This window comes from Terrapene carolina, unplaced genomic scaffold, assembly GCF_002925995.2.
Source record: "Terrapene carolina triunguis isolate 2854851 unplaced genomic scaffold, T_m_triunguis-2.0 Scaffold210, whole genome shotgun sequence".
NCBI classification, from domain to species: Eukaryota; Metazoa; Chordata; order Testudines; family Emydidae; genus Terrapene; species Terrapene triunguis.
Genome location: NW_020664561.1, coordinates 26,123,211 through 26,145,527, shown reverse-complemented (window position 1 = coordinate 26,145,527; position 22,317 = coordinate 26,123,211). Strand labels below are relative to the sequence as shown.

At 39.7% G+C, this 22,317-nt stretch overlaps 1 protein-coding gene across 1 annotated transcript in view; it reads right to left on the bottom strand.

The window, feature by feature from the left end:
• The window catches only part of LOC113405044 (nuclear receptor subfamily 5 group A member 2-like), a 127,646-nt gene extending 119,712 nt beyond the window's left edge, over positions 1-7,934 (bottom strand). Inside the window, exon 1 of the mRNA XM_026655593.1 lies at positions 7,640-7,934. Coding sequence (XP_026511378.1) covers positions 7,640-7,703 — 64 coding nt within the window. The 5' untranslated portion in view covers positions 7,704-7,934. The remainder of the gene's footprint in view (positions 1-7,639) is intronic.
• Between the last annotated feature and the right edge of the window lie 14,383 nt (positions 7,935-22,317).

Below are 22,317 nucleotides of genomic sequence, written 5' to 3'. Positions count from 1 at the left end.
GGTGATCAACCTTTTCAAAAGTCTATTACATTTACGAGCTTGAGTGATTCACAGTTACCTTACGATCTGTCGATCCCCTCTACTCCGAAATACACAACTATTTCGACACAATCAATTATTGACTGCAGTGCTATTTTTAAAGAACAATAAAGCTTACTGCTGTACATTGGAACGCATCCATGCCTTATAAACACCTTGCAGCATAGAATGAAACATACAAGATATGTTATATGGCGACGAATAAACCTGGTCAGGAAAGTGGTAACGTATCTCTGTGATTGTATTTTTTTTTTTATTGCGAAATGAGTCATCACCAGTGAGAAGTTGTAATGACTTCACCTCGTACTAGTTGCTGTACCTTCCAGCCCATGCGGGTGGGGACACGACACAATACCTAGCTGTTCTCTGTTTAATTCTCTTACAAATCTCAATGCAAATATTATGCAATAAGGTCACTTAAAATTATGTGGTTTAAAAGCAAATTTCACATTTGCCATGTATTGTTTGGGAGTAAAATATTCCCACCTTCAACAGTCATACAAAGACTCGAGTTTATAGTTTCCCACTAGCTTTAGGTTGCAATGTAACTTTCTTACAGCAAACAAACTGGGAGTATGGATATTGAGGTTTAAAAGAGATGAGGATGAGGTGTGTATATAGGGTGGACGTTTAGGGTGGGACAAAGTGGTTGTAACTCTGCAATCCAATCCGAAATTAAACAATGACAACCTTTGGTACATTTTATTATGTGAACAACACGTGCCCAAAGGTTGCATGAGGAATTTACTGAACTAACAGCATCAGTAGCAAACTACAGTCTATTCCAGGCTGCAGTTTTCACCCAATCCCATTAGGCCACCTTGAGATCCAAACTTTCAGGAAGAAATGGTGTTAGGATTTTTTTTTCTTGCGATTCACTGTTTGCCTTTCAGATGGAAAATCTGATCTAATGCAGAAGGATTAAATACAGCTCAGACCTGTCGCCATTAACAGTCGGGGGAAGGGGAGAAGGGTAGGATTTGTTCAGCTTTGATCATTTTTTAAAGTTGAGAAAATTTTTAGTTTTTACCATATAGACAAAGAGGAGGTGACTCCAAATGAAGTGCCCCATCCTTAACCCCTTACACAAATAGACATTTCTCATGGTATGCCAACGGGGTTATCTAGGAGAGTAAATACTACTCATGTGAGTAAGAATTTGCAGGATCGGAGCTTTAGCTTTTACTACTTTATTTTATTACCGTTTGTCTAGTTACTATTTATTAATTATCACATTCACCTACTTTTAGTGTTGCAAATCTATAGCATGTTTACTGCAGTGTCATTTAAATCACTGTACTTTTCCAGTTAGGTTCCTTTGTCTATATTTCTGCTTCACTATTTGAGATTTCTTTAGATCGCTCTGTAAAAGAAAAGCTATAGCTTGGAGGACACATACAGCTACTACATCTGTTTTTATTAAGAAAGTAAGAATTGTATTAGAACTAAACCCAAGTCTCTATATCATAAGAGATAACTGATTTCTATACTGGTACAGACAGATTTAAAAAAAACTTATTATTTCTGGGACAAGTAACCTTGATTCAATAGCAAAAAAGTTTTCTTGGGTCTCCTTTGCCCCCCACATACCAGTTATGTGCTGAAGCTTGCAAAACTTTATTTAAATAACTCATCTTTGTAATTAACATAGTTTATGCTTATACATCTATATATCAATATATACATATACTTCATATATAATTTCTCTCACACATATAGTCATAAAATAAACCTTTAAACATTTATACTTGAGAAATATATATATATATATATATATATATATATATATATATATACACAATTCATATATTACCATAGGAAATTATAATTATTCCCCCACTCATCCATCCTGTAATGGTGACCATTACAGCAGATTCTTCCCCTTTACTCTATATAAGGAAAAGTTTAAGAGCTGATTCCTAACCTACCCACATGGGCAGGTGCCTGGTAGAGATCTGTGAACACTGCAATCCTTTCCTCTTAGACACTAAAGGTATCATCTCTGTTACTTTGTCTCAGCTATTCTGCAATCTAGAATCAGACTGAATGCATGTATAATGTGTATTTAGGTGTAAATGTGTTAATCTTTGTAACACTATAGTTGGAAAATTAAATATAATGTCTAATTACTCCATTACATCAAATTGAAAAAAAAAGTTTAGTATTTAGTCAATGAGGAGCCAAATTTCCAAAAGTATCTTGAGACAAGATTGACATAGTACATTTAAAAATGACAGACTCAAAACCTCACTATTGTAAACAAATACAGAATTTAACTTGTGTCCTGACAGTATCGGGTCATGCCCTGGATCAGGCAAAACTACATTTGTTAGTGGAAACTTTGCCTGAGTAAGAAATAAAGGAGGGGACCCTATTTTGAAAAAGTACTGTGAAACTTGAGTTTACAGCTATCTGCTAATGCTGATGATAGTCTCATCCAAATTTCTCAATAAGCCTAATTTCCAGCTACATTTATCCACAGTACAAAGGACACACACACATATCAATGTTCAACTTTTTAATATAATCTTGCTGCTTTGTTAGTCAATTAATATTGCACCATACACTGGAAACTATATCTTATCAATTAACTCATTAAACCCTAAAAACACTTTAATAAATATAATATAATATAGTAGGAAATATAAATGTTGCCTCAGGGCATACAGAAAATTAGGATGACAGTAAATATTATGCAAATTGGAAAATTTCATAGGTAGAAGTTACAAGTAGATTATTTTTTCCTTCCACTTAACCAGTTTTTCAAGTTAATGGCATGTTAAATAATCATAACTAAAGTGTCTACAAATTGTATATTGGTTCCCTGAGGAACCCTGAGACAAAAGGCTGAGTAAAGAAAAGTAAAACCTTTAAAAATTTGGAGCCCTGGATGAATATTTTCAAAAAGTCCATTTAATGATGTGGTCTGATCCTGTGAGTGCTGAGCACCATCAACTCTTACTGAATCCCAGTTGCCTACCATGACCTTTGTTGGGGTGAGGGGGAGGAAAAGATAAAAGGCAGGAAGTCAGGAAAAACAAGGGGCCTGCTTATGTTCCAGGGTCTATTCACCTTTTAAGGGCAAGATAGAACTTCTATAGAAATCAATGGAAAGATTCCCACTGGGAGTTGGATAAGGCCCTTAATGCTAAGTAAAAGCTAGGTTTTGATTTAATCACCCATATTCATTCCTGGTCCAAGTCTATTAACTGATTTACACAAGGTATAAATTTGACTAAATGGACAAAGTACATGGGTGCTATGAATGATGGTGTAAATTACATGTTGTTCATCAGTTGGCCAGAAACTGGTTGTGAATGGCAAAATATTGTGATTTTTATTGTTGAGTGAGTGTACAAAGTGAATGCATTCTTTGAAGACCAAAATCAGCTGTGGTTTTAAGAAGGGGATATACCCATTGAAGTCAATTGCCCTTATTCTCCTCTCACACAAGTATAAACTAGAAATAATTCCACTGAAGTTAATGGAGATACAGTGCTGTAAAACTGGAATAACAGATATCAGAATCCAGCCCACTCGGTGTTGTGCCTATTATGCCAAGGGTGAATGAGGCCCTGGGAGTAAGTTAAAATAGACCAGAGTGATTTATCTTTAAAAATTCTGGATCTGATTCAGTTCTTGTTTATACTGGTTTTACACCAGTGTAATTAATTTAACTTCAGTAGAGTTATTCCTAGTTTACATTGGTGCAAGTGAGAGCAGAATCAATTTAATTTACTTCTACACCACTTCCAAACAATAGTGTGCAAGTTACACACAGATCTATTGAGTGAATACCAAATTGGTGCAAGGTTACAGTGCTTTGCCACTTACATTAACTTACAACTCTTTTATGACGACTTGACATCCAGATTCTGTTATCATTTGTACTGCCATAAACTGGAGTAACTCCATTTACTTTAATTGCATTATTCCAGGTTTACACCAATGTAAGTGACAGCAAAATCTGGCCTAGTGCATTGATCACCACTGAATTGAACCCAGAGACTCTCCTGGGAGTTACACTGGCTTTTTCCAGGCTGCATTTATCTGAATTTGACCCAGTGTCTCAGAGATACAATGCATATAATATAGTCACTTTGAAAGTCCATGCCATCAGTGGAGCTATACTAATTTACACCAGCTGAGGATATGGCCCCTATATAAACAAAATATAAGAGAATAAGGTATTCTGCAGCATCATTATATTTCTGTAAGGGATGTACTTTTTGCAGCTGCCACTTGATGAACAGGAAGCTTAAACTGAGTTGGGAGTAAATGTGATACATGCTAATATATTATTAATGATTATTGTTACTATTGTTGTAGTACCTAGGAGCCCTAGTGATGGACTAGGCCTCCATTGTGCTAGGTGCTGTACTTCTCTTTATGATATGGCCTTATCTTGGTTAGAACCTTCACCTGACTGACCATTCTCTTTCATTTTTCCTACTCCTGAGTTGCACTCAATGATTTATTATACTAAAGTTTTAAGAAAAGAAGACAGACATTCTATATCATACTCTGAGCCACATTGTACAGTTCTTACTCAGGCAAAAATCACATTAATGTCCTGGGAGTTAGGCTAACTTGAGTAAGGGCTGCAGGATTTGGCCCTATTATAGTTATTTAAAATACATTTGATATTTAAATTGTTCAGCAACAGGGCCATATTTTATTCCCACTCAAACTAGTATATATTTGGCCTGTAAACAGTAGAAGTACATACTACACACACACATACACCAGACCTGGTTCTGATCTCATGTTGGTTTTACATTGAGGTCATTAACCCAATTTAGGACAGTGGAGTTCTGGTTTACGTCTGTCTGAATGAGATCAGAATCAGACTGTCTATCTCTTTTCATATTTTCCTCTACTAACTCTCTTATTTTTTCTTAAGCTTGTCGAATTGTGGTTTAAAGTAGCACAGGTATACACACACAGTAGGAGTTTGGGTTGATCCTTTCTCTATTAAACACGTCCGGGAGCAGTAATCTTTAGATGGACCCAAATTCGGCCAATTTACCTCTTGTGGTCTCTTTAGCCTCATTCCAACCGATTACTGTTAAGGCAACCTGAGAACGTCTGCCTAAAAATCTCCCAAATGGTCCTGAGACAAGTGGGTCAGAAAGTGCAACATTTGGAACACATATGGAATCCTTGGGCCAGAGCCCGCCCTCAATAAATCTGGAGTAACCCCTCTGAAGAAATGAGAGCAGCATGTGGCCCAACATCACAGTGGAACACCCAATTTAGAAAGCGTTGTTTTGACTCAGTAAAAATCTCCTGAAGCACTGAGGTGCCTCTCACAACGCTGTATCTCTGAGCAGTGAAAAGCAATGGATTTATACCCCAACTGGCATGAGAGGAGAATGAACCCCACTTTGTTGTGCTGAACAACCTGTGGTTTGGATGGAGAAAGAAAAGCGGTTGCTAGAGTCTGGGAAGATGCACCAAGGAGACTGGTGGAGATCCTTCCGCTAGTCAAAGCGATCTCAGAGGCATAGCCCCCTCACAGCCCATGGACCTATTCACCATGTCACTGGGGCATTTTACGCAGGTCTATACTCGTTGGCTAGTATACAGAGACGCTGACCCACATAACCTGCCGCTTTGCAGTCGAAACGAGACACAGTCACGCTCTCAGAAGTAAACTGTGCCAGGCCAAGTTTAAACACCAACGCTTAGGCGCTGAACATTATTGTTTCAGAGGTTCATTTAGAGCAGAACAAGCGGAGTAGCCACCATTCATTCGCTGAAAGATGTCCCCATGAGAATGTGAAATCGAAGCGAAAGGAAAAGCCCCCCGCAGAACTGGAGCCTGGCCTGGGGGCGATTCTGGAGTCACTGAGCGCTGGCTGGCTAACATATCTCGGGAAGCAGAGCTAAGGTCTTCTGTGGAGTTCAGTGAAAGGAAAAGCAGCGGCCCCTCCCAAGAGATAAAGATCATGTTTCAACTGCATTTCCTTGTCTTTAGACTGCCTGCAAACTAAGATCTCAAAGCCATTCCCCAGCCCCCTACCACCACCCGCTAAAGAGTTTCCTCAGATCCCTCTGCTCCCAGCGATCAACCCATGTATCGCGCACCCGGGAGCGTAAGGCACCGAGGGGTAGAGGTCTCCATCCCGAAGGCTTTCCACCAGGCGAAAACCATCTTTCAAGGGCACGGGTTATAATCAGTCGTTGTAAAAGTCAAGCCTCTAATTCGCTCCTGCCATAGTTCTCACAAAGCCAAGCCCCAGAAGTGAAACCCAATAGTGTACATCGGTGTATTTAAACATTGCCTGGGGCTGAGAAACCTCCTGCCTGGTGCTGCGCTCAGCCAGGGCGTCGCAGTCACCCACTGTAACTTTTACGCGAGCCCTGGTTTGAGCATCTATATACAACCCGGACGGCGCAACTGGAGACCGTTTGCAAGCAAATCCCGGACTGTCAATTGAACAACGATCAACACCTGGCTAGCTCAAGGAGACGCTCAGGCCACGGGACACAAACGGGATTCGCAAGGGATTTGGAAAACTATTTAAAAGTAAAATTCCTCCACCTCCAAGCCTGGCACAATCACATCCCGGTCTAACCCCAGAGCCCAGCATTAGAGTGATTCTCTGCTGTTCTGTCTATGCACTTAATACTTTTCCAGGAGTTCAGCAGGCATTTCATTCTTCCCTCAGATGACAGGCAGTAGGATGCTAGATTCTCTCTACGGAAAAAGAATCCCGACTCTAGATCTAATTTGTACGAACTCCGTGGAACAAATAAGCAGAATAATTCAAGATTTGACATTTTTATAAAGGTCGAAGTGAAGTATAAATGAAAGGGAAAAACTACACAGAGAGAATTTCAGAGAGAATCTACAAGGCTTAAAACACAGAAGAATAACCCCCCTAAAACAGTCAAAAACATGCCAGAGAAACAACATCAAGAACAAGACACCATGCAACATTCAGTAAGAGCTTGAATGCAGTAAAATAAATGCCTTCCAGTTTTTCAGTGTAGTGAAGTTGGTGATTCCAGAGGCTATCTGAATGCACTCAAGGTTTATAAAGATACTTTAAAATGTTAAATGCATTGTCTTATTTACAGCCCTGCTCACACTCAGTGAATATTTAACTTCATTTGTACAGCATCTAAAATACATATGTATTAGAAGTCTGTATTATGTGTGATAAGACTATAAAATGCTTCTGAGGTTTTATTGACTTCAAATCATGCAATAGGCTTAGGCCTGATTTTTATGCATTTATGCCTTTTATATATTTAATGACAATTGCACAAATATTAGTAATTGTAACAAATAATTACATTAAATATGTTATTCCATATGGCTTTTAGACTAGAGTGATGACAGATTATGTATTTAGTGATTATAGTATACCTGGAGAAGAGAAAGCTATTCAATTAAATCATCAACTGTTTACTTAACATTTTAAACAGGGATTTTAATGCATTCATATTCTTGTTGATAAAATCAAAGTGTAAATTAAACAGTTGTTAAGTTATCCCATAATGATGATTTTCAATTTGGCATGGATGATAAGGCTCAAGGTTAACAGAGTTAAGCAGAGTTACCATAATAGTTAGAAAAGCTTTTACTTACCAACTGGTGTAAGTCCATGTTTTATAGATTCCTGTATGTTGCCAGTGTCAGAACTAGAAGACATTATTAGGTATAAATATACAATGTCCTTGGGTATAGGGTGTACAGCATTGAGTTTGGCAAAAGGTGTGGCTTGTAAACTTTTCTGGCCTTGAGACCCAGGCTACAATAACCTTCAGTGAAAGTCAGCAAGATGAACAACAACAACAAAAATCCAAGAATTCAGAAAGTAGCAAGTATGTCTTTCAATGGACTCTGTACTTTTTCCAACATTAGTGGCCTGCCCTAAACCATGTATCCCATTTCATGATATTCTCTAATCAGAAGAATTGAAACTTGTGATAGGTTCGGCATGGTCACATGACTCTGTACAGGTTGATAAGAGGACTCTGTTATAAAGTGACAGCAAAAGAGATAAGAACTCTTGGCAGATAATGGCAGAGAAATGATTAACTTAGAAGTGGAGAGGTGCTATGAAGCACAGAGAGTGGAAGGTTGTAAAATTGTGGGGTCAGAAGATCATACTGAGTGGATAAAACCCAGTACCAATGTAAGTGTAATGACAATAAACTCAGGCTTGTGACCTGTCCTCTCGATGTCATCACCTCTTTGCACAGCGGCCAACAAGTATGGCTGTTTTGTCTTCTGTAAATACTCTTTGGATGGCAAAACAAGCAAACGTTAATTTCTTAAACTAGGACTATGTATCTGCTTAGGACTCTATTCCCTGGGTAAGAGCATTAGCAAACCTATGGTGATTTTTTGTCAGACAAACCCATTTTATTGCACCTACTCATTAGACAGGAGACTAACTCCCAACTTGTTTGGATGACAGCCATTTAGTTAAAAGCATACACTATATTTTCAATAAAGCAAGAGCTTTACAGCATAGTTAAACATTGTTATCCTAGGAAAATAATGTATAGGCAATATTGTACTCACAATTAAAGCTGCTTTAATGCAAAAACTTTTCTAATGTGTAGAATCACTTTGAACAATGCTGAAAATCAATGTTAAAAGGGCACGTAGTGCAAATGATCACTACATGTAATTCTGAGCACGTCTGTCGAGCCAAGTTCTGTTCTCAGCTACCCTGGGAGTAAATGCAGTGTAATTTAATTTACTTTAATAGAGTTAGGCTGCCTGTACATCCATGTAACTGAGTGCAGAATTTGGCTCATGATGCTTGTTTCTCCTCTTATACCAGTGTAGATCAGGAATAACTTCACTGAAGTCAATGGAATTCCATCAGTGTAAAACTTTTGTGAGATCAGAATCAGGCCTGTCATATCCAGTTTACATTAATTCGAATTTCCAGTCTATTCCAAAATAGAGAAAACTGACTGTGCTGTGGGCCAGATCTAAAGCCCGCTGAAGTCTTTCTAAGGACTTCAGTGAAATTTGCATCAGGCCCTAAAGCAACACATGCATCCTTTTATACATTTTGGAATGGTTGTTGGCTCCATTTAAACAGCGCACCGATTGAACTGCTTTTCACTCCTATCCTTCTGGTCAGGACTGAAGCTAGAGCAGGGCATTGGGTGTGGGAGGTTATCTGTAGTGGTTTTCTAATGGTCTGGACTAGGAGTCTTGAACTCCTGAGTTATAATTTGGGCTATAACACTGTCTCCCTCTATGGTCTTTGCAAGTAAGACATGTAGGGCCTGATTTTCAAAACTGTTAGGTGCACAAACATAAGTACAAAATGCACGACTTATTTGCCTGTGTAGGTACCACAATGGGGTGTGCAAATCAGATATTTGGTCACCCAAATAACCAGTTATTGTCATAAACATTAATTTGTGCATTCTATCATGGTAACTATGCATGTGCCGTGTAAATTCATGCAACATTTGAAAACTGGGCTCCTTAATGTCTCATCTTCTGTTTTCTCACCTGTATAGTGGGATAACTATACTTATGTACCTCACAGGAGTGTTGTGAGTATTAATTTGTATGTTGTGAAAGTGAAAAGTGTTGGGTAAACGCTTATTATTTTTTATTATTGACAAAGTTTAAATTTACATGCCAGAGTAAATGGCTACATTTAATAATATTAGGCATGTCTCTACAGTCACTGAAATATGTTGAAGTGGATTCATGTTTATCAAAAACCGGAGACAATTCTGACTGATTTTATAGGAAAATCTGATTTGATTCAAATTCTGTATCTGCTCTTGATTCATGTGATGATCAAATGAATTTGAACTTCAGGTTATAAAAATGAAAAGCTCCCCCACCCCTCCAATCAGGGACTGTGTATTTTCTATTTAGGTCTCAAGGGTGGTGGTGGGGGGGTGAGGGTTAAAATAAAAGAAATGCTGCAAATGATATTGTGATTAGATACTTTCCACTGTGTCATTAGAGACAGTGTTTTGCTTTCTTGGCCCATATACAAGAGTGGCTATAAAGAAATCTGCAGTACATGGGACAGATACACTAAATCATAGGAATTCTAAAGAAAGTCCATGGTTTTGGCTTCAACTTCTGTAGCTCCTTTCCTTTTTGCATCAGTATCAAATGTCAAGGTCATTTAAAAATGCACCTCCTTCCCTTGATGATACATTGTCTCCAGTGATAGAAGAATTTGTGCCAGGTGCAGAGACAAAGAGACTTTTAACTTTCCTTAGTGCCTGGGCCAATGGGAAGGAGGAAAGTTATAGGAAAACTCAAGGACATCCTACATCAGCTTGTAAATCAGCCATTACTTAGCAAAAGGGACTCAGGCTCTGACTGAGTAAAGTACTTAGGGATGTGTGTAACTTTAAGCATGTGAGTAGTCTCATTGAAATCACATGCTTAAAGATAAGCGCGTGCTTAAGTATTTGCTGGATCAGGAACTTAGCGTTCTGTTCAGAGACGTCAGTGGTAAAACTCCCATTTGGCCTTAATGAGATCAGCTTTCCCTTGTTGTAGTTACGGCACCATGCAATAGTTTTCTACCTCTGTGTGCTCCGTACTTTGTTTCTTCTGATAAAACCAAGAGAAGGCTTTTGCAAGGTGATACTTTTACAATTTTATTTTTCCATCGTGGTCATATAGGTCCTGAGGGGAGCTAGGAAAATGTTGAGTAGAAACATGCTTTACCAATGTTTTTTTCATTTATTGCCAGATGAAAAAGTTGGTGGTTTGTAAAAAGATTGGCAAGGATTCCTACACTGAATCTTGCTTATGTAATCCTTTGCAACTATTTGCCACAATATGGAGTTGGAAGGAATTTTTCATATACTGTGAATCACATCACATTATCACTGCATGCATTTTAATGGGGCCTGAGCTTGGCAGGAGAGTAGCCCTTTTTCTAAAGGATACCTTGCACCGTGGCTTGATGAATACACAGTGACCTTTTGAAATAGCTCTAAGACCCCAGTTTGAATCTCTGGTTGTAAATCTAGTGAGATCAGTCTGGAGTTTACCCTTCTCTTTCAGCTTTTAAAACATTGCTCTCTTGGTATCTGGTACATCCATCAATGTCTTTTTATGCCATCTCAGGAGACCTTCCACCTTTTATAGACACATAAGACAGTGAAGATTAAATTTTTTTCTCATTCTGTGTAAATAGAAGGGTGTGTCAATGTATGGGTGTGATTCTCCTGCCACTGAAGTCAATGGCAAAATTGCTATTGATTTCAGTGGTAGTCAGATCAGGTTCCCTGTAACACTCATGCTAATTGGCATAAATAGCGAGGATTACTCATGTGAGTAAGGTTTATAGAATCTGACCCTGGGTTTGCAAATCTTGGTTTTACTTCATCCATTCAAATATTCATCCTGATACTGTGATACACATTTAGGATTCATTTGAAATATCTTGTGCATTTTTTCTTTATTGATACATTTTATATTATTTTTGATGTTCAAAATATTTCATTACCAAAATAGCACATTAGGTAGACAACCGTGTTTTTTTTTTCTTTCTTTTTTCTGTATTTCCATAAAAGGAGAATCTGATCGATCCACCGATCTTTAACTTTCTGTTGTGAGTGTTTCAGTAAAAAAAATAAAAAGTTATAATACTGAAAGTTCTGATTTAAGCAATGTATTTCCTGCAGCTGATTCCAAATAACTATGATCATAGAATGTATTTGCATCATGAAATGATTGGTTCTTTTTATTCTCTCCCCCTCCCCCTGCTCCATAAAATGAAGCATATATTAGAACTGGAAATACATTTCAGAATCTGCCACCTCCTAGTTCTGGGTTTAAATATATTCTAACTAGCTTCTAGAAGGAGAAAGTAGTAGACTAAAGAATGGTAATATTACTATAGTGAAAATAAATGCTCGAACCTTCAAACTCTTACTCCTCCTATAAGGAGTCTCAACTCTTGTATTGCAGTGGATGAATAATTCATTAATAAATAATTTAGTTGGGGTCTGTCCCAATGGCTGACTTCAAAGGATCCTTTCAATCAGGGCCTTCGTGAATTTGGCTTCCTTTTTTGTTCAAAAATTTGTCACGCTGTCTGGAGTGGCTCATGACTGTGAGTGGCAACCTCAGGACAGACTGTCAAGATGCAGGGCAGAGACCCCAACTAGTTGTATGTTGTATAATTAGATTTCACCAACCCAGTCACAAGTGTGAATTCCTAAAGCACTATAACAGTCTTACCAGTGAGTCATAGACAATCCCCTTGGGCACTTCCGTATATCTTGCCATCCAGGCAAGCTGGATTTAATGATAGATGGTTGCTATACACCAAAGATAATTAAATATTCAGGTTACTCCCAGACCCAAAGGACCAGTCGCTTAACCCAGGTCAATTTATTCACGCATAGCCAATCCTATAGTAAACAGTCTAAGGCTTTATAAACTAAGAAAGATAATTAGAAAGTTATGACAAGGTTAAAGCAGGCAAGCATATAATGAGATAGTCTATGGTTACAAAAGGTGATGGAGTTGTAGTGATCTGTTAGCTCTGAATGTCTTTTAGGGCTAACCCAGGATGACCCTGGGGATTTTTGCTTCTGTTTCATAGCTTTGGCTCAGTGAGAGTCCAAACAGCAAAAGAGAGATGAAAAATTTTCTTATCAGCTGTTTTTATTTCCTTTTTCCAGAATTCAAGCTGATGGGGTAATCCCTTTTGCACCCAGCATCTTCATGAGTGTGAGGGGGCAATTAACAAAGCCTTTGTATTGTGATGTCCCACAGTTGCCCATCTAGTTTTGATTGGCCTTCTTGATGGGCAGGAGATGATCCTTTCTGACTGGGTTCACAGTTTCAAGCAAACATTTTTTACAGTTATAAAGCAAAAACTTAAATATTACCTTATAGCAGGTGATAAAGATATTATAAGTGAGATTAATGCATGCAGCAATTTACAAGCATTTCATAAAGTCTAAACATATTGTTATAAGTCCAATACACATCTTAACCATACTAACACACAGGTGAAACAGACTGATTTCCAGCAATGAATTTGTCAGTGCTTGGTTGAGGCCTAAAGCCTTGATGTGAGCTGGCACCTGGTCTACCAGCGTCACAGAATTTTCACAATTAAATTGCAATTTTCTCAAGTTTGTTCAGTATTTGAAATTGTTCACTGAATAATTTCAGTGAATAATTTATTCATTCAAGATGTTTTGATTGGGCACATCAGTCACTTGATCTATTTCAGTGGTGGGCAACCTGCGGCCCATCAGGGTAATCCACCGGTGGGCCGCGAGACAGTTTGTTTACATTGACCATCCAAAAGGCATGGCCGCCCGCAGCCCCCAGTGGCTGTGGTTTACCGTTCCCGGCCACTGGGAGCTGTGGGAAGTGGCAGCCAGCACGTCCCTGCAGCCCATGCCGCTTCCCGCAGCTCCCATTGGCTGGGAACAGCGAACTGTGGCCACTGGGAGCTGCAGGTGGCCGTGCCTGTGGACGGTCAATGTAAACAAACTGTCTTGCAGCCCGCCAGCAGATTACCCTGATGGGCTGCGTGTGGCCCGTGAGACGCAAGTTACTCACCACTGATCTATTTCTATTCTCTGACTGGATGAGCATAATGTTAAAATGCACTGGCTGGAACAAATATGTAGGATTACAAATTCTAAAATAGCTTTCCATGACTTTTGTGCAAGAGTTGCTTAAAGTAAATTATTTCAGTGAATATTTCTGCTAATTAATTTCTGGATGGCAAAGGCAAAAGGAGTGTGAACAGAGCGGAAAGAAAATCACCTACAAATTAAAACAAATATTCAAGAACACTTTTTTACAGAACTTGTCCAGATCTGCTCAAGTGAGTGATCATATTGAAGCCAACGGGACTGCTTATGGTGAAATTCACCTCTGTGCAGAGGGCCAGAATAAGGTTTATGAACAACATATGTCTCATTTAGGCACTGTTTTAAGGGCTTACGTAAGACTTGGAACATAGCTCCAGCACACATTGGTACAGGAGTGAATTTCACCCCATATAAGCCTGAAGTACTCATGCAAGTGTTAGCAGTTTGTGCCCTATGTATTGAAGGCTTTTTTTTTTTTTAAATTTACTGCCCTCCTTGCTATTCACCAGTCTAACTTATTGACATACTAAGAAAAATGATATTAATGAGTTACTTAGCTGTTTTGAAGCTTATCTGGGAGACTCATTTACTAGAAATAAGAGCTTAGTATTTGACTTTGTGAGAAAACAGCAGATTTTTGTGAAACAGGCAGGAGGGAATAGCTTCCATATATGGCACAAGTAACAGGTGCTCTGAACTCACCCATCATTGTACATAGAGCTAGGGAGATGTAAATAATTCACTTTTATATTGCTATTAATAAAAAAGCAGGTATCTACAACTCCAGAGGGTGTACAGGAGAAAAGGACTTAAATGGACTCATGCTGATGTTTAAAAACTCCTGTATTTGGCACCTAGACACCACGGCTATTGGTGTCATACATAGGTTTTTTTCTGTGCATATGTGTCTATCTTGATAAGAGTGAATTAAAATATCAAATCTTACACAGTAAGACTTCATCCTGCAATGTGCTAAGCATTCTGGTGAGGCACTGACTACCTTCCACTCTCACTGACTGCATTGGACGCTGAAGGCACTCAGTAATTCACAGGATCAGGCCTTCCCTGAGCACTGTGAAGTCAATGGGAGTTTGTGGTACACATGAATGTAGGACTGGGCCAAAAGAGCAGTTCAGAGCCCGTACTTCATGCCTAGAGATAGGAATGTCATCTTGTTGAACCTTGTTTGCTGTACTAGGGTTTCTGGAGGCTTTTGAAGAATTGAACTGTCCATTGTATTCATCATTGGCCAAATTCCAACCTGGTGTAAGCAGGTGCAATTCCATGCTTAAACCTGACCAGTGGTGGGGACCTGCAGTAGGCGAGGGCTTGCAATTGAATTGACTACATTTTCTTAGTTGTAAGCACAGGAATAAGTTCTCATTTTAAAACTGACTTTCATTGGAGTTGATAATATAAAGGAGAGGAAAGTGCAATAAAAACTATTGTGAAACAAAATAAAGATTTCTGATCATTTTCTTAATAATTGTGAGAAATATAACACCTGGCAGGAGAGATAAATAGATTTTACAGAGCACTGTTATTGCCAGGTAAATACTGCTCAGTTTTATGGCACTAATAATTAAACAGTACACTAGTCTATCTCTTTGCAATTGAAATTTTAAGGTGGCTGTTTTCTGTAGGGCTTATGCTGAATTCTGAACATCATTCATGACATATAACTACCGCATATCTAGATTTTAGCTTCATGGTAAAATAGCATAAGGTATATATTTAATTGTTGTAAGTGGCATTGAATATGCACAACTTTTTTAGTGTTTTTCCAAGTTATCAAGGCACTATCTACTTGAAAATATTACATACTACTGAAGTTCTTTAAAATCAGCATAATTAGACTCATTGGAGAAATATTTCATTACATCAAGAATTTGCTAGCAATTTCACATGAATAATAGATTGCTTATAACCTATTAATTAAGAATATTATTTTTAATTTTTATTTTGTCTTTTTTGGACAAGTTGTGTAAAAATGTTTCACAATCTATCACAAGATATTGGATTTTTTATTTTATACTTTGGCCAAGTTTTTCAAAAGTGACTAATGAGTTTGGGTGCCTACATTTTGGGGGGCTCAACTTGAGATGCCAGAAAATGGGTGCTCAGCACTTTCTGGAAATCAGACCTCTTGAAGGCATCTCAAGTTGGGCATGCAAAATCCAGGGTCACAATGGAGTCAATGTGGTTGTACAACACTCAGAGCAACGGTGCCCTGATCCATGACTGGAGAGTCTACAAAGAAATATAACTACAATATTAACTATTATAAGTATTGATAATGTATTTCTATACATAATGTTTCCCCTTCTCTCCACTGCATTCTTATACCTCTGTCTTGGAACCCTATTTACACCAGGGGCGCAAATCCAGATTTTGGTGAGAGGGGGCAACTTTAACCATGATTCCAGGGGCTACTTAGGCACCTGAAAACTCTATTTTTTGTTATTGCAGATAATGGGGTAAAGGGTGCAACTAAAAATTATAACTCAAAGTGTGTGTGTGTGTGTGTGTGACTCAGTTCAAAACGTTTGAAAATCGCTCAGTGTGCAGGCAGGGGGTAGCTAGGGATAGTGTGTGTTGGCAGGGGTGTACCTCAGGATGCAAGGAATGGGGTAGCTAGGGGCCGTGTGTTGGCAGAGGTGTATCTCAGGATGCAAGGAATGGGGTAGCTAGGGGCTGTGTGTGGGCAGGGGTGCAGCTCAGGGTGCAGGGAGGGGGTAACTAGGGGCTGTGGGTTGGCAGGGGTGCAGCTCAGGGTGTAGGGAGGGGCTGTGTCTGAGGGGGTACTGCTGTTGCGGGGCCAGCCATGCATTCGGTCCCTAGTTGGCACAGTGGCACAGTGGGGGCAGCTCTGCAGGGCAGGGGCTAGGGTGAGGGATATGCTCTACCTGCCCAGGTACACAATGGCTGGGGGGAACACCCTGACATCAGTCCCCGCCCAGTTCGGCGCAGCAGATCAGGAGGCAGCGGCTCCATGTCTGGGGGTGGGGGGTGTTGGAGTAGCATGGCGGCTGCAAATGGCAACGCAGCAGGGCAGCAGAAGGAGGAGGGGCAGCATCTTTCCTCCTACAGCAAACTTCACCCAAATGTGGTATGAAACTCGGGGGGGGGGGGGGGGAGGGGGAGGGGCGGACAAATGGTGCCCCTGATTTACACTGTAAGGTCTCTGGGGCAATGTGATGGGGTATCCACCCCACACAGGACTGGAAGGCGTTAAGGGGGCCCGGTAGGCCTATTAACTCCACAGGTTGCATCTGGAGGAAGAGCCAGGGAGCAGGGAATTGATGGCAAGCAGACACAGCTGGGCAGGAACAGATGAGGCCTATAAAGCCAGGAAGCTGGCAACAGACAGGGGCTGCTGGGAAAGATTGCAGTCATTCCCCGGGAAGCGGAAGGAGGGTTTGGAGCTGGTGTACCCGGAGAAAGGAGGGCGGGGATGGACCAGATGAGTAGAAAGCAGTCCAGGGAAGAAGCAGTCAGGGTAGAGAGAGTAAAGCCCAGAACTGCTGAGCTGTGGGTCCTTGGACTGGAGCCCAGAGTAGTGGGTGGGCCTGGGTTTCCTCTACTGACCACTGGAGAGGTGGCACCATCAGAGCAGTACTGGAGAAGACTGCCTGAGACTGTTTTTGAAGAAGGACTTTGGGTAACCCCCAGAAGGGAAAACCATCTGGTGGTCTGGCTGGAGGGCCAAGTTATGAGGAGGAGGCTGAAGTTCCTGGAGTAAGAAGGACCACAGGGCAAGATGACAATGGGATAGATGCTGCCAGAGGAGGGTGCAACACCTAGCCAGAGCTAATCCCCAGGACAGCCAGGAGGAGGCACCACCTGCACTGAGTGCACCCCATGACAGGCAGGAACGATCTTTTATTTTATGTTTGTACAGCACCCAGGACAATGAGGCTCCATTCCTGACTGTGACCTTTCAGGACAATTGTAATACAAATATATAATAATAGTGATTTAATAATATTACTAGTATAAAAATGATAAATGGGAAGCTTGTTATAGGAAAAGAGTTTGGTGCTGTCAGCCCATTTCCTCATGGGTGTGTCCACATTACAAAACCATTACTACAGCTAGCAAGTTGGTTTGCACTCTCAGCAGGGAGGCAAAGGAGCATAGAGGCTCAACTCTTAACCCTAGAAATGGTCATTCCAGGTCAGGGTGAAGGCACATAGGCAGGATGGTATGGGCAATGTTGTCATGCTTTACTTGTTTTGTTGATAAACAGGACGTATTTGTTCACTGACATCTGGCAGCTTTTCATGAACACTCTATTCACTTACCGTAAAAACCAATCCATCAACATCACTCCCCCTTTACTCCCTCTTTTTGTAATGTCCAGCAGAAGTTCTAGATCAGAAAGTAAAATATTTAGGGTCGGATCCTTCAGCTGGTGTAAATCTGGCTCAGTGGAGCAATGTTGATATACACTAGATGTTCCCTCTCCACTCTTTCTCTTTCATATCAGCAAGGGCACTCCATTTCCCAAGGAATGGGCTTACTTTCACACAAGCAACTCCATTCTTTCACTTACATAGTGGACCTCTTTCTGCTCTTCAGTGAGACTGTTCATGTGAATAAGGTGAGCAGGATTTCATCATTCCACCTTGTTTGCCGTGTATTTAATGCAAATATGCCTCATCTCTTCCCAGGGTAATAAACAGCTATTTGTATAATGAAGCCCATGTACTTGCCTGGACTTGTACATGCTTTTAAGTTAGAAGGCAAAGGCCTTTCAAATGGGATTCTGATTATCCCCTCTTGAGGCTTTCCCCATCCACTTATATTTTCTGCTTTTCCAGTGTATGCAGTGAGTGAGAAGCACTTTGCTTCTATGGCTCAAGCTGAAGGGAAACTAAGGGGACTGTGATTCCTTTGGTTATAATAAATCAAATTGTTATTAATATGTACATGAGGAGAGTGAAGAGAAGGAGAGCCCACTTTGGTAAGGGCCCAGTACTACCCTTGGGTGCATAGTGTAATAATACCACATGCATCTGGAAAGACTCCTGTTGACTTCAGCAGCCTGTAGATCAGGCTTGTGAGGAGCTAGCAGCACCCACTGCACCAAAATGTTGTTCTGCAGGGACATTGCACTTCCCAGCTTTTTACAAATGCCATGTGTGGGAAGATACAATGAAAGTTGCTCATACAAAACATGAGAGGGGATTGCAATATTTGGCGTGATGTGCAGCTCAGTGACCTTTAAGGTATAGCATACTCGGACTTTTCAGAGACGTGGGAATGTCTCACTGTGCCAGATGGAACGAGGGAGAAAGACGAGGAGCTTCTGGAAAGAAACCCTAGAAACAGCAAAATTTAGGGAGGGGGTCTTAGGCTGGGGTTTGTAGTACATTGTTTTAACAAACCATAGAGTCACTAAATAAAGCCAAACCCTAGGAATGTGGTTTGTAATTGTCTCAGAGCCAGTGTGTTAATTGAGGGTGATGGAGGGGCTCAGATCATTCACAGTATGTAATTAAAAGTTTTATATTTTTCCAAATTTATTTTAAATTCTGTGGTCTCTCAAATTTAATCCCAACAGCAAAATGAAAATAACTGCTAGTGAGTGGCATTGTCCCTAACTCCTTGTTGTGTCCAAGATTTCCCACATCAATTGATTAAATGTAATGACTGAACAATGAATATTGATCTTCATTTCACATTAACAGGTATGACAAATTCTGGACTCAGTAATGAGGGAAGGATGCCAAATTGGGCAGATGACTTCCCATTCAGTTGTTTTGTGAACTTGTGAGATCTCAGAAAAGAAAACAAGTGATTTTTATGCCCAAGGACAAATACTAAATGAGAAGTTATGTGGGCATTTCTCTCACTAGGGCATAGAGGGAACCAACAAAGTTTCAGGATTTAAAAAAGTTTTGAATTTTACACCGAATGTCACGATGGTTTACAAATTATTTGGGAATCTTAAACAAACAAACAGACAAACAAACAGATTGGACCAAATCTTTGAGTCCTTAATCTGACAAAAGGCTGATTGACAGATCAGGGGAGACAAGTTAAGGGAAAAATACCAGCAGTTGTGGAGTCAGCTGTGCAGGTTGGGATGGAAATGGTGTCAGCTGTCCATCGGAACTTTAAATGTACAAAGATGAGAGTCAGTATAAGAGAGGGCAGAGAAGTGATATGGAATAGAGGAGGAGAAGACTAGGGACCTGATCTAAAGCCTATTGAAGTAAATGGAAAGGCTCCCATTGACTTCAATATACATTGGATTAGCTTCCTGATGGAGATGAAGAGAAGCAAGATCTGTGGAGCAGGTCAAATTTTTTTTGCTCGAACAGTTTTCCATTTGAAAATGCTGTTTTAATAAATCTTTCATGGGAACAAGTTGATTTTGACAATTTTCAATGGAAAATATTTAGAATAATTCAAATAAAAAAGGACTATTTCATTTTGATTTTCTCGCTTTGTTTAGGCCTTCTTGTTTGTTTTGTTCAAATTTTCTTATTTCATTTCAACGTTTAATATATTAAAACTTTTTGTAATGTTTAATTTTAATACTATGTTTTTATAGATTACCATATATAATATTTTGTATTTTATATGGTTTTGATGTTGTTAAAATGAAATGTTTCAATAAGGTAATTTTGATGTTTCTGAAATGGAATATTTTGGAATTTGCGTTCCACAATAAATTTAAAAAATTTGATATTTTGCCCCAATTTGGGACAAAGGAGAATTTCAAAATGTTAGAATTTCCTGCAGGATGGAAATTCTGTTTTTTGACTAGCTCTAAAGATCAGTATTTTATAGACTGAAGGAGAGATGGGAGAGGCAAAGGTTTGATTTTGATATAAAAATGTACTTTGATATATTTACTTAATTTTTTTTAATCAGCACCGCTTCTACTGAAGACTTGTTTGGGAGCAGGCTCAAGCCTACTCTATAATTTCCTTTTACAAAAACAATACCGCTCCAGAATCTTCCTTTCATTAGACTGGTGTGAATCAGGAGTTATTACATTGGTGTTAGTGGTTTAAAATGCTGGGAGTGAAAGGAAAATCACCCCTCCCCCTTTTTTTAAATTCCCAGAAGCTTGCAAAACATCATGAAATTTTGCAACAAACCCTAATGCTTTGGCAGAAACTAAAACTTTGCTGGGTGCTCTCTCTTATATCAGTAGGATGTAGTGACTAATGGAATGCAGGATATTAAAGGGAAGTAGGGTGGATCACAATGTTTTTAACTAAGTAGGTTAAAGTACATTTTGTTACTTCAGATACAAACATTTATCCATCCTGCCTCTTCCTCACTCTTTTGGTCCTGCTTTTCCCCGCTCTCTGCTCCAGATCCTTCTTCTCTTCTCCAGCCCCCCATCTTTGCCCTCTTTTCCACTGTCTTCACCTTTACTCATTTGGGACTCTTTCCACTGATGTTAGAGGGCTTTGGATCTGGCCTGGGAGGCTGATCCTGCCCAGTGTTGAGCACACCTGGGAAGATTAAGCCTTTGAATGGCTTGTAGTAACCACCACTGCCACTGCTGCTAAAAACATTTCCCTATAGCATTCAACGGTAACAGATTCAAGCACTGTAATGTAACACTTGTGAATTGTAGTGTTTTGAGCCATCACTGTATTACTTTTTTATGTGGGCTGCCTCCAACCTTGGTGACTTACCCCACCACTGCTGCTTGTTCATTTCCTTACCTCTTCTAACACAGCTTCAAGGTTTTGTTGTTGCAAGAAACTGGCAACCCACAATGTTGCTATGATCCCTAAATTCCTCTGACTATACTAGATTTTCACGAGCAACGGTACATTGCTGATTCTCACCTATGCACATTCCACAATTGAAACAATTACATTAGGAAAAAGTTTCTTTCAGTGAGTCATATGCTGTTCAGAACAACCCTTTCAGTCTAAACTCCAGTGGTTCAACTGCTGCACATGAAGATTCTGTCCTGCTCAAATGATTTTCCATGTATTTAGCTGTGGGGCTTTATAATAAATTCTTATGGGATTTGAGGCTAATCCTGATCCTATTGCTAAAGGTTGTCTGAGTGAAGCTTCATCCTTGTCAATGTCTCTAACTACCACATCGTATATGAGAGGTAACCACATTGATAATGTCCACTGTGAATACACGTTTAACTCTTCTGGATGGGTCTCTCGGGTGGGGCCATAATATATTGGAGAAGGCATCTTAGATATCTGTAAAGCACCTTATACATTTTGAGTGCTATTCAAACAATTATTGTAATTCAACATGCCTTGCCTTGATCAAGCCACCCAACCTACCTATGGGCATCCTGATAGTACCCACAGCTCTGTTTTCTAATCAGTCAGACTCAATTGGATAGATTAAGTTAAACAAAGTCTTAATTGATTTTGAGCCTTCTGTGAAAGACCTCCTAAGCCAAAGGGAGGCCTGTTTGAGATTAAAAAAGAGAGAGAGAGAGAGAGAGAGAGAAAAAGGCAGGCCAAACATGTAAACCTGCAACTTTCTGCATGTGGAAAGCGATGGAAGATTTAAAGAATCTTCCTTAAAGAAAAGAGGCCTAACTGGTTTGAGAATGAATTAGTGTTCCTTGTTTTATCTTATTTGATTTGATTACCAACAATGTTGAAAGCTGGCTGCTATGTGGTGGTACTTTGTACTGCGCTTTAAGCCCCAATTGCTTTTACACCATTGTTCTGATAA